Source organism: Schistocerca serialis, chromosome 2, assembly GCF_023864345.2.
Source record: "Schistocerca serialis cubense isolate TAMUIC-IGC-003099 chromosome 2, iqSchSeri2.2, whole genome shotgun sequence".
Classification (NCBI taxonomy): Eukaryota; Metazoa; Arthropoda; class Insecta; order Orthoptera; family Acrididae; genus Schistocerca; species Schistocerca serialis.
In genome coordinates, this window is record NC_064639.1 from 905,167,369 (window position 1) to 905,180,262 (window position 12,894).

The window sequence follows — 12,894 nt, forward strand, 5'->3', positions numbered from 1 at the left end:
GAGAACATTTTTGTTTTTGTATTGACTTTGATGCGTCATGGGCAGATGTAACTATTTTGGTTGAAGCACATCAGAGCTAAATTAATACGAAACTTCATAATTGGTAACTAAAATCAATTTGGCCAAGGCCTCAGATTGACAACTGCATGGAAGTAAGATTAATTACGATATGCAGGGTGGTTATAATAAAATTGAAGGTATTCCGAGTGTTGTAGCGCTGGCTGTATACATCGCAGGACGCTGAAACATCGTAGGTGCGTTCATCAATAGGTGTTTTGCACAGTCTACCACCAGGTTAAAATATGATGCTGTAAACAGTCAGAATTTAGTGTGAGTGCAGGAAAAGGGAAAGATTGACCAAACGCATGATAATGACGGTTCTGGCATATATGGTCACAAGTTACAGCATGAGTTGAATGTGGTCTCCTGACTCAATAATATGCTGCATCCGTAACACAGCATGGTTGACAGTTGCTCGCAGCGTATCTGGTGAAATCACAGCTAAATGTCATCATATGCTATCCATCAGATCAATAAGAATCCGTATATATCCCTGATGGAAGCAATATTTCAATCATCCCCACATCCAGAAGCCACATACATTTAGGTCGGAGAATCTGGAATGGGACACATCATGAAATTGGCTAGAGATGATGCGATCATTACCGAAGGTTTCTCGAAGAAAATCTTTCACCTGGCAAACGACATGTGCTGTCGCCTCTCCTTGTCTACAGCTCGTGGTCTAATGGCTAGCGTTGCTGCCTCTGGATCACAGGGTCCCAGGTTCGATTCCCGGCCGGGTTTGGGATTTTCTCTGCGTGGGAACTGAGTGTTTGTGGGGTCCTCATCATTTCATCATCATCATAATCATTCGCGACAGTGGCTAGATTGCACTGTGTAAAAAAATTGGACTGTGTGAAACTTGGGACTTTGTACGGGCGCTGATGACAGCGCTGTTGAGCGCCCCACAACCAATCATCAACATCATCGCCCCTTTTTGCACGAAAATAGTGGTGTGGATGCAGTTGCGAAGGAAGGGAGCAGGAGTATTGGGTTTAACGTACCGTCGACATCGAGGTCATTAGATACGGAGCACAGGCTCGGGTTGCATCAAGGATGGGGTAGGAAATCAGCCGTGCCCTTTCAAAGGCACGATCCCGGCATTTGCCTGGAGCTGTTTAGGGAAATCTCGGAAAACCTTAATCTGGATGGCCGGACGCGGGTTTGAACAGTCGTCCTCGAGAATGTAAGTTCAGTGTGCTAACGACTGCGCCACCTCGCTCGGTACGACGGTCTTTATAACATGGAAATGTCACTATAGACCAAAAAGGCCCACGAGGTGTCATCCTCTTGAAGAAAAATGGAGCTCGTGAAACCACACCATACAGTCACATAACCTGAGTGCAGTGGATGTTACTGCACAACGTGTGGCGGAGTATAACATCATATGCGACGATTTTGTGCGTTCGCAGCTCCATGCAGGGTAAAATGTGTCTCGTCTGTCCAAAGAATAATCCCTGGCCACATGTCATCCACCTCTAAGCATTGCAAAAAATGAAGGACAAAGTCGCGGCGTTATCGGCGTTGTGGCTGTCTTAGGGCTTCATTTGGTGGACATTCTGAAGCTTGTGGGGATACCAGTGTAGAATATGCCGCAAAATCTTTTGAACTGTTGAGGAGGTGGGAGAAAATTCCCGTGACACAGCTCAGGCACAGGCTGCAGAATGTGAGGCATGTGCTGCGTGGCTGGCTACAACTTCATTAAAAACTTGCCCCTAGCTGCTGCATAGCCTGATTCACCCGTTTCTTCAAATTTCTTGATCATATTCTTTACCTCTTTTACTGACATGGGCCCTCTTTGCAGCTGTTTCTGCCGGCGATATTCCCGCAATGCAGGTAACGCTGGTGTTGCTGCGGTTCTGATAAGACAGCTGTACCAGCTTCTCAATAGCCGTTGGATTCGTATGGAAAACTTCACCCTTATTAAGTTCACGAAAGAAATCAACATTCATCGCTAAGCGACAATCACTATACTGACGCCAAATCGAGAAACATTTCACATTCTGACTGCTTAAAGCATCATGTTTTCACCGTGGCAGAACATTGAACTATTATTTTTTCATCACACTCCTCGAGTGCACCGATTAATGAACATACGTACGATGTTTCAGCGTCCTGCGACATATACAGCCCCGCACTGCAGCACTCGGAACAACGCCAATTTAATTATAATCATCCTGTATTTTAGGCCTACTTACGTTCGTACTCACTAAATCCTATTAAGTTTAGGTGATTACAAATGATACACTCAGTTGGATTGCTTATGAAATGAACGTAAATTATATGTGTTAGTTTGTCAAGCTGCAAGGTTTAATACATCATTCGCCATATAAATTGCTTCCCAAAGTGTGATTAACAAAGCTTACTAGGTGGAAATGGCTTCATAACAAGAAACAACACAAGCATCTCTTACAAGCTTGTATTGGTGACGGTGGTGGCAAAAACAGCAGTGGAAGTAGATGAGGTGATAAAGTTAGAAACGGTGCAGGTTTTCACGCTGTTGCTGCCTGTGGGTAGGGTACAGAATACATGTGGTAAATAATAAATTTGGCTTTAAAAACTTTCCCACGGCGGAGGGATGACTTTGTTGCAAGTACTTGGGTGGTATTGAATTATTACTAACGAATGTTGCCGCCGATGCCCTAGACTGAAAACTGATGATATGCATCACTGAGCTGACAGTAGCGAGCTGCATGTGGATATTTGGGAGTGTGCTCAGTGGAATGTGAACTTTAGTGACAAAGTCGGTGCTTTGGTCATGGATGTTAGCTGATAGTTTTCTTATGAGAAACAGATCATGTCTGTTCTGTTTTTGTACACACTGGTAATTTCAAAGTAAAATGTTGATATTTCTTGGGTTACTTCGTATATGACAGCTATTTACAGACGAAGCATCGAACACGTTTGACTTCGTACTCGGTGTTTACTATAACCGTATCGATCTAGTAAATGACAGCTGTAACAGGACAGCGACTAATGTGTACATAATGTTTATTTTTACTCTATATATCGAGAACTAAGAGAAACGGCGAATTCATCATCTCACTTTCAGCTTACTCGACAGTGCAACACTAGACCAGAGGATATATTCCTGTCTCTGTTTCAACCTACAATTTTTGTCCTCTAGTGTCACCGAACATGTTCTCTGATATCTTAACACATGTCCTATTGTAAGGTGTCAGGCAAATCCAACACCTTCCATGAAAACCCTGACATGATAGCAAATCCGACAGTATGTCACATAGCTCCGAATAAATCCTGACATTAAATTAACCAAAGTAATACGATCAACGAGTGAGCAAATGGAATACCACAGATTAACACAAGAACGCCTAAATGCATGTCATACCTTCCCACCGTGAAACAGAAGTAGTTCCGAGGGGAGAAACGAGAACAGAAGCCGAGAGCAGAACCGTGTTAAGCTAGAAGGCCCTACGATAAGGGACGGACACCCACATCGCCAGCTGACCTCCAAAACCACCCCACAGCCCATGTTAAAAGATAGAGCCCTCCAGAAGAACAGTATAGATCTTACGATAACACTAAAAGGGCCACACCAGCTGCAAGTTTTAGCGTGAGACTTTTTTGCGTCTCTGTTACGTTGCAAACGTTAAAAACATTGCCCCACCACGAAAAGTATAACGTTTCTCATTGGATAGACAGAATTTTGTAGGCGGACCTTAAGGTTACATTGAGACCCTGATTGGTCAGTTGAAAACACAGCCAGATAGCTTTTTTTAAACCAACTTCTGTAAATTGTAGTAAGGAGAAGTTAGGAGAGAGTTGCTTCCGAGACGGCGAGGTGTGGAGCTGTGCCGCCCGCCGCCCCCTGACGCTGCCTAAACACCGACAAGGTAATGAACGCACGCGATGCCGCATTTTTGAGCGTATAAGGCTTCACTCAGAACTGCAGAAGTCACATTTGTTACATCCCTTTTTTACGTAATACTAGTGTCGATCGTCAATTAAATCTCATGGTGTTCACATTTGGTACTTGAAGTAAAAATCTGAAATGCAATGATTTTTCTGTTATATAATTATTGAGAAGCCACATCAGCCACTGTAATTTACGACAAGTTAGATAAGTAATTAAAGATAATTGAGGGTCACTGTAGACCATTTTGATAGTTTTCTCTTTTATGAAACTTAACTTAAATCTAGATTATAGATGTGATATGGCATAGGTCATCCTTCGATCCATTGCAGAACTTGGAAACCCATTCAGGGAATATTCGTTCACATTTTTGTTGAACACAGTTGGTTTTTATGATCCTGTATTAAAACATTTCATAATGCAATTTATAAACAATGTTTTGTGAGTAGAATAAAATTTCCAATGCAAACTTAACTGCTTTTTAGACGTTATTTTACCAGCTAACTAAAAATAGGAAAAGCCGGCCGCGGTGGACTTGCGGTTCTAGGTGCTGCAGTCCAGAACCGCGGGACTGCTACGGTCGCAGGTTCGAATCCTGCCTCGGGCATGGATGTGTGTGATGTCCTTAGGTTAGTTAGGTTTAAGTAGTTCTAAGTTCTAGGAGACTGATGACCTAAGATGTTACGTCCCATAGTGCTCAGAGCCATTTGAACCATAAAAATAGGAAAGCCTTGAACCCCTTCCACTAAATTTAGTTAGTATTAAGATTCTTTTACAGGGAGTGCAGTGGAGCTGACGCTGAAATCATTAAGTATTTGATTATATCATCGCTAGTCTCACTGAACTCTTCTGAACTCTACATGTCATGTGTGGTCTGGTGTCTCCTTGCCAGCAACAGGTCCCAGGTTCAAACTAATCAATTCCCTAAAAAACACGCTTAGAGCGTCGTTGCGCAAAAGTGGTAGGGAGACACGACTTAGAACAAACAGACACCACGCAGAATGTTAGACTATCATCTTGTCTCTTCTTCTAGTCAGCGTTTTACGCATATGTCTTTCTTCACCGACTGCGGAGGATTTCCTCATTACTATTGACCTGAATTTTCAATGCCTTTCTGCAGCACCACATCTCAGACGCTCTGCGGTACGGCCAAGAATGTCCCGACAGCCAGTGCCCTCTGTCGCAAACACAGCTGCCACAAGATTAGTAACGTTTGGGGACCGCTCTGTCTGCTATAGAGCATTCAACCCGAGACGAAAGCATCCCACTGCCTTTTGAAACAGTGAAGGCGAAGATTGTCCCATTCTTTGTAAAGCTTTGTCAATAGTTGATGCGGAACTGGCCTAGCACGCAGTTGAGGCTTTGGTTCTTCACAAATAATCCCCATCGGGTCTATAGTCAGACTGCTCCATTAAGTCAACACGATTTCATTCCAATCATGATGCAAGAGTTCCTGTTTTGTGAACAAGACCAGTTGCAAAGCGTTACCGAACACAATGGCAACAATGGTATTGTTTAAAACATTGTGATAAGCACATGCTTTCAGTTTACCATCGACTAGACGTAATGGTCTGAGTAAAAAACGGTGGCCGAGCGGTTCTAAGCGCTTCTGTCCGGAACCGCGCGACTGCTACGGTCGCAGGTTCGAATCCTGCCTCGGACATGGATGTGTGTGATGTCCTAGGTTACTTAGGTTTCAGTAGTTCTAAGTTCTAGGGGACCGATGGCCTGAGATATTAAGTCCCTTAGTGCTTAGAGCCATTTGAACCATTTGAGTCAAAAAGGACAGAAGCACTCCTTGAGCATTACACACCTACGTCTTCGGATACGCTCCTCACCAGAACACGGAAGCCGAAGCCTGTCGCTTCTGTTAATGACTGCTGCAGTGGAACTCACGCCTTACAGTTTGTCAATTGTTGCCAATTAATTTATTAGGCGTTACGAAGTCAAGATTTAGTTTGTTCTATCTGTTGTTAGATACTCTTGAAGATGCAGCCGTTTGTTACGCAGATCTGGTGCAGGCAGAAAGTTTTGACATATATGCAGTGGCTCTTTCACCTTTGAGGCACATTCCCACGTGATGCTCCGAATGAGGTCACGTCACATTGTTGGATTACGTAATATCCGAGTACGCCGGGGTCCGCAACTGGTAAATATTCTGGAATAGTCGAAACAGCTAAAAATCTAATCTTTTTTTTTAGCGTCTAGTTTGACCAGTGTGCTCAACAGTGCTCACAGGGGAACCTCGCAGCAGCAACAAAAAAATGGCTCTGAGCACTATGGGACATCTGTGGTCATCAGTCCCCTAGAACTTAGAGCTACTTAAACCTAACTAACCTAAGGACATCACACACATCCATGCCCGAGGCAGGATTCGAACCTGCGACCGTACGGACACGCGGTTCCAGACTGAAGCGCCTAGAACCGCTCGGCCACACCGGCCGGTAGCAGCAACAAAATGCCAGTAACAACATCTCAGTAATCAGCTGTAGTGAGAGTGGGCCGTTTTAAAGCTATTGACGCTGCGTTAACAGTGTTGGTGTCGTCTGCGCTTTCCTGATTTTTTGCGTTTAAATGCATGATATGTTTCAGATAATTAATCTTCCACTGTTACGTTTGGCTCCTCTACTTATTCTGTCATAACTTGTTTCGAGGCTGCAGCTTCGTTATCAAACGCTCATCATCATGCCATAGCAGATGTAGTTTTTGCCTCCATGTGTTGTTGCTCCATTACATCTGGTAAGACCATATGATGTTGATGAGCGTTTGGTAGAGAGGCATTAGTCTCGAAACTGATTATGTCAGGATAAACAAAGATACAAGTCAGCCATAATTATGGAAGATTTATCTCCTGAAATATTGTTGTCAGCTACGGATCCATAATAATTTTCTCTAAAAAATGGAGACTCAATAAGATTGTAATATGTTTTAACATATGTTACATTTACAATTTGTGTTAGTGTATATTATGACTTAGAGGTGCCTTGAAAGTTTCGGAAGTGGAAGCACTAGGGTTCCCCAGCTAAGCTTTGAAAAGAAAAGTCGAGGTTATACAGAGTAGCAGACACACAACGCTTTCCTCTGGTACAGAGGAGGTAACTAAATCTAAAAACTGAGACTTCAAATGGGGGCGCCAAGACATATACAAAAAGAACAGTTGGATTTATGGATGTGAAAAAGTAACAAAACGTGAATCCCCAATTACATTGGCGGTATGGGGGTATTTTGATATGCAGTAGCGTAAGTCTAAGTGCTGTAAACAGCACAGGGTGTCCATAAAGGACCACTGTCGCTCAAAGGAAAAAAAAGGAAAAAATAGCTTGGAAACTATTAGAGACAGAGAATCACTGTTTATTGTACAACGTTTAGCAGCTCTCAAAGTGTTTTTTCTTTAACTTTTATTGCAGATTTGACATGGAATGTATCAGAATAGCCACGGACAAGGAGAAGGCTCAATGTGTCATCTGATATTTGTGGATTCCAAATCTGCGACAACGTCACAGTGGAATTACCGACGTCAGTACCGGAGGACAACACCGGCAAAAGCAAACATAATGAGGTGGTTCTAAACTTTAAAGAGACAGGCAATATCAAAGACCGTTTTTGAAGCGGATGTCCACTGTGTCTCCAGCACGTGTTAACAGAGTGCAAGCTGCTTTTATGCGCAGCACTCAGAAGTCAGTTCGTTGTGCATCACGGAAATTACTCGAAGCAGGATCCACAAAGTTACGCGGTTACGCATTTCTGCGCACAAAGTGCAAATATTCCAAGCATTGCAGCCAAACGATCGTACTCTATGGTATGCATTCGCGTTTTCCACGTTGGCCTCCATAGATGCTGACAATGATTGCCTGAAAAAGTGCCTGTCTTCATCTTAAGCAGCGTTCCATATTTCTGGACATGTGAATCGCCACAGTATTAGGATTTGGGGCTCTGAAAACCCACAAAACACATGGGAACAGATCTATGATAAACTTTGGTACTATTAAGAATGAACTTGCGAATTGCGACTGTGGTTCTCCATCAGCACTAGAATATTTCGGAACAAATGAAACTTTATGCTGGATCGGGACTCGAGCGCAGCACAAACTTTAATTTGTTCTGAAATATTCGACAGCTGATGTAGAGCCATAATCGCAGTTTGGGAGTTCGTTCCTAGTTGAATACAGCTGTTGATCGTCAACGCAGTATCTCAGACACAGCTCTGAAGACTAAGCCTAATGTCTCTCTCTCTCTCTCTCTCTCTCTCTCTTTCTCTCTCTGTGTGTGTGTCTTTCTCCGTACGAACAGGCCTCGTAAGGCCCAAGGGTACCTACCGACCACCGTGTCATTGGGTGCGGATATCGAAGAGCATGTGTTCGACACACTGCTCTCCTGACCGTTGTCAGTTTTCGTGACCAGAGTCGCTACTTCTCAGTCAAGTAGCTCCTCTATTGGCCTCGCGAGGGCTGAGTGCACACCGCTCGCAACAGCGCTCAGCAGGTCTGGACAGTGACCCATCCAAGTGCTAGCCAGGACTGACAGCGCTTAACTTCGGTGATTTGCTGGGAACCAGTGTTACCACTGTGGCAAGGCCGTCGGCAAACCTCATGTTTGCTGTGGCCCAGTGCACGATGTGGTGATAGACCTATTTTTCTTCGCAGAGAGCATCATAACGGGAAATATTTACCTGACCATGTTTGCGCAGTTCCTGCTACCACAAATCGAAGAACTGCAGCCGTGCATCATCTTTCAGCATGACAGTGCTCTACTACATTGGAGAATGAGCGTGCAGGATGTGCTGAATGACACATTTCCTGAGAAGTGGCTGGGTCTTAATGGATCCCATCGCATGGCCCGTGTTCTGTCCTGGTGTCCCACCATTAGACTTCTTTTTGTGAGGTTACGACAAGGATCACGTGCACATAGCACACGTCAATGGTATTTCCACTCTTTGTCCATGAATCAATGAAGCAATAATGCTGACCAGTACACGGGCAGAACACGAATTTGCATTGATTTTCTGTGAGGGGCGATCAAAATGTTTCTGTTTGAGGGTGTTGCTGCAGCGTATATGCAATTTAGCGCGATTCCGATGCGGGTATAAAAGCACTGACATGCAGACAAGGAAACAGTGTGGCATTCGTATATTTAGATGTGCGTGCGCGCGCGCGCGCGCGCGCGCGCGCGCGCGTGTGTGTGTGTGTGTGTGTGTGTGTATGTGTGTGTGTGTGTGTGTGTGTGTGTGTGTGTGTGTGTGTGGTAAATACGGAAATGTGAACTGTGGCTATATTATTACCAGATGCGTCCAAACAGGACCAACATGCTGTTATTCTTTTCTTGGCTGCCGATGGACAACCATATGTAAGAGTGAAGAATACGTGCAACCAAGGCGAAACGTCCGGGAAAACTCTGACATGTGCTACTGCTTCATGATAACACAGGCCCCCATATTGCAAATGTCATAACGGAAAAGCTACGCCAACTAAAATGGGACACACTCGAACAGGTGCCCTATAGTCTTGGTCTCTTCCCTGCAATTATCACGCCTTCAATACCTTAAACAAGGTCTTGAAGGGTCGACGACTCAAATCGGAAAAGGATGTGCAGCTAGCAGTTACCAAATGGTTATCTTCAGCCTGGTGCGTCAGTGGGATGATTGCATCAATGCTCACGGCAGTTTTGCCTGATTGGCATACCGATTCTGTACTGTACGGCCTTTGAATAGAAACTTTTTGCTGGCTGTTATGTGAGCAACGAATGGAGCGCATTACGAAATTTATTCGCTGTCCCCAAATATTTTAACATCAACTTTATTAGGTATAGATGTAGGCCTATTACTTGTTAGTGGCGCATGAAATTTTATGCCTCAGTCGGACTCGAACCTGTATTTCCCGCTTACCGCATGTGGACGCTTCGACCACTTCGGATCTCCTTGCATGCTCCTCGGACCGATCCAGACTTCCATATACCATACAGCCTTCATCCTTTAATGCTTGCAACATTACATTGTATTCCTGCAATAGGGAGAATCAAACTATGTGTTCAACACTCGTCTTCGTTGCCAAAGACATTAACGCACGCTTGAGTCGTGATGCTCGGCCTGGGGTTCAGCAGGTTCGAATCCCGGCGCTGGAAATACTTTCACTGCCAGTATTTGGCCGGCAAGGTGAGGAAAGGTGATAGAGTAAAGTTCCTGATCACCAGACTTTGCGCCAATGTCCTGGTTTAAATACCAAACTCGTCCACACTGTCTCATGAAGTGAATAATGCATGTGACAGTGTTGATGGTGGTCTGTCTGTCGGATGGGTACGTTAAGCTTGGTGGCCCCCTTGGTGCTATTCTTGAGGAGTAGGCTATGTGCTGGCACCAGGTTTCACCTTCTCCCTCCTCTTATCACCACCACCACCACCACCACCACCACCACCACCACCACCACCACTATCACTACCACTACTATCACTGATGTCATCATGATGATCACCACTACACACACACACACACACACACACACACACACACACAATACATACATGTAGTATTGCAAATTTGTAATGGAGCAATGTATTGGAGCATGATATAAATAAATAAAAAAATAAAAAACTGCGTTTTCGATGTTACTTTGATCGCTTCGTCCATGTACGAGACAGTAACGTTTTTTACAGCATCTGTTCCTTTAGACATGTAGAACGAAAGAGAGAGAGAGAGAGAGAGAGAGAGAGAGAGAGAGAGAGAGAGAGAGAGAGAGGTGGGGTGGGGGGTGGGGACGCACATATTGAAAGTGTGGCAGAACAGGAAAAAAAAACGCATTGAGAGTTGCTAAACTTTTTCAAGAAATCACGACGCTCTCTGCCTCTAATAGTTTTGAAATGATAGGGAAACAGTATGGACACGCTGTATTAGAGGCGTGGGTTTGCCGCTGTTCAGCAGGCAGTTTCACTTACGGCTCTTCTGGCGCTGTGGGCGACATCGTGCTGGCGGCGGTGGTGATGCTGGAGGCGGTGGTGAAGTCGAGCGCCGCGTCGCCGGTGAGGTTGCAGGCGGGGCAGAGGTCGGCCGAGGTGAACTTGGTGGCGTCGCCCGCCTGGTTGGCGCCCGACACCTGCGCCCCCACGCCGATCCAGGCGACCAGCGCGCTCGCCGTCAGCGCCCCGAGCAGCGCGCCCTGAGGACGGCCACCACGACATGCAGCGAAACGCTCACTCACACCCTCCCATAAATCTGCGTCTGCAGCAGGCAGCAAAATTCATGTTGCCATTTCTCTTTACACGATATTTATACAACGCTGTCCGCCCCGGGTAGCTGAGTGGTCAGCGCGACAGAATATGAATCCTAAGGGCCCGGGTTCGATTCCCGGCTCGATCAGAGGTTTTCTCCGCTCAGGGACTGGGTGTTGTGTTGTCCTAACCATCATCATTTCATCCCCATTGACGCGCAAGTCGCCGAAGTGGCGTCAAATCGAAAGAGTTTGCACCCGGCGAACGGTCTACCCGACGGGAGGCCCTAGTCACGCGACATTTTTATTTTATACATCGCTCCTGGTTGTCATCATTAGCAATCGAACAAAGCTTCCACTGCTCGGAGTTTGTACACCAACCAAACCGTGGACAGGATACGTTGCGCACCACTGTAGTGATTTTTGTTGGGGCCATTAAACAGTAAAACATTCAACAGAAATCCAAAACTAACAGAAAGCCTGTGCCGAACTGTAATAAGTTACAAGTAAAGAAAATGTCCTTGTCAGACAGGCAGACGTATCATTTCAGTATCAGTCTGGAGAAACATAGGACATATGAAGGCTACCGACCAGTAGTAAGTGTACCCAGTGCCATTTGTCGTGAAACCTCGAACGTGTTTTGTCTTTCAGCGTGAAAGTGGTATGAGTCGCCTGAGTATGTTCTTGGCATTAATATTTTGTCTGGTATCAGTTCAATTATCCCCCTGTCTAACCTTGATTGCCTCCCTTAATTACACTGACCCAGAAGTTTGGTGCCTGCATCACGAAGTTGGAATCTTAGTATTTTATTTCATGATCATAGGTGGGGCGAAAGCTGATTAAAGCTCCACAAACTATAAATTATTTGGAAAACTCATACTTAAGAACCACTAAGAACTACTGATGAAATAATCTTTCGTTGTTTTATTTTTGATGCCACGGTAAGAATGTTCTCGCGCAGTCTGTGTATATAATTTTATGCCACGTGATCATGATTCACTGATCAAAATTGGTACTGGATGAATGTTTATTTCATCAGTACTTCTTCGTTGTTCTGAAATACGACTCTCTTTTCAAACAGCTGATTTAGTTAGCCGTTCGAGAAGAGTGTAACTGTTGTTAAGCAGTTCTTGTTGTCTTTCCACAATATGACAGGCTATATTCGCAAGGTATGTGGTACAAATGCGAGTTTCAGAGCCATAAGTTTTCTTTCCTGCAGCTTAACAGTCCGTTTCCTCTCCACGAATAATGCACCTTGTCGAAGTGTGGAGGCTTGCGCGCCTCAGCGATACAGATAACCATACCGTATGTGTAGCCACAACGCAGATGCCAGACTAATCCGCGGTTCTTGAAGCGAAATGGATACAGTCTACTCGGAAGGGATGCAGATACACTTGAAGGGCCACTATCCCATTGTTTGGAGTCCATCCCGGGTAACCGAACTACGCTTTGAGACACCCCTCAGACGCTGACAGATGGGCTAAGAGTGGCACAAATTAGGGTAAAACACATTGTTGAGAATTTGTCGCCATTACTCACATCGCAGTGAACACCAGACCCAAATACAGAGGACTCGCAAAGTTCCAGTAGATGAACAATGCCACAATCAGGTCATGTGTGTAGCTGATGTGCTTAGGTGAGCAGGGTCGCAGTTTCTGTCTTCGTGAGGAAATATATTCCTAGCTGTACCGGGCATAACGTTCTTCCAAAGATATTGTGACCAATCCTCAAAGTGTTTTAAATTTTTTTTAACCATTGTGGTTA

At 44.8% G+C, this 12,894-nt stretch overlaps 1 protein-coding gene across 1 annotated transcript in view; it reads right to left on the minus strand.

Moving 5' to 3' along the window:
- Window positions 1-12,894, minus strand: part of LOC126458258 (sodium-coupled monocarboxylate transporter 1-like) — a 118,890-nt gene that overhangs the window by 24,666 nt on the left and 81,330 nt on the right. Inside the window, exon 14 of the mRNA XM_050095176.1 lies at window positions 10,859-11,079. Coding sequence (XP_049951133.1) covers window positions 10,859-11,079 — 221 coding nt within the window. The remainder of the gene's footprint in view (window positions 1-10,858; window positions 11,080-12,894) is intronic.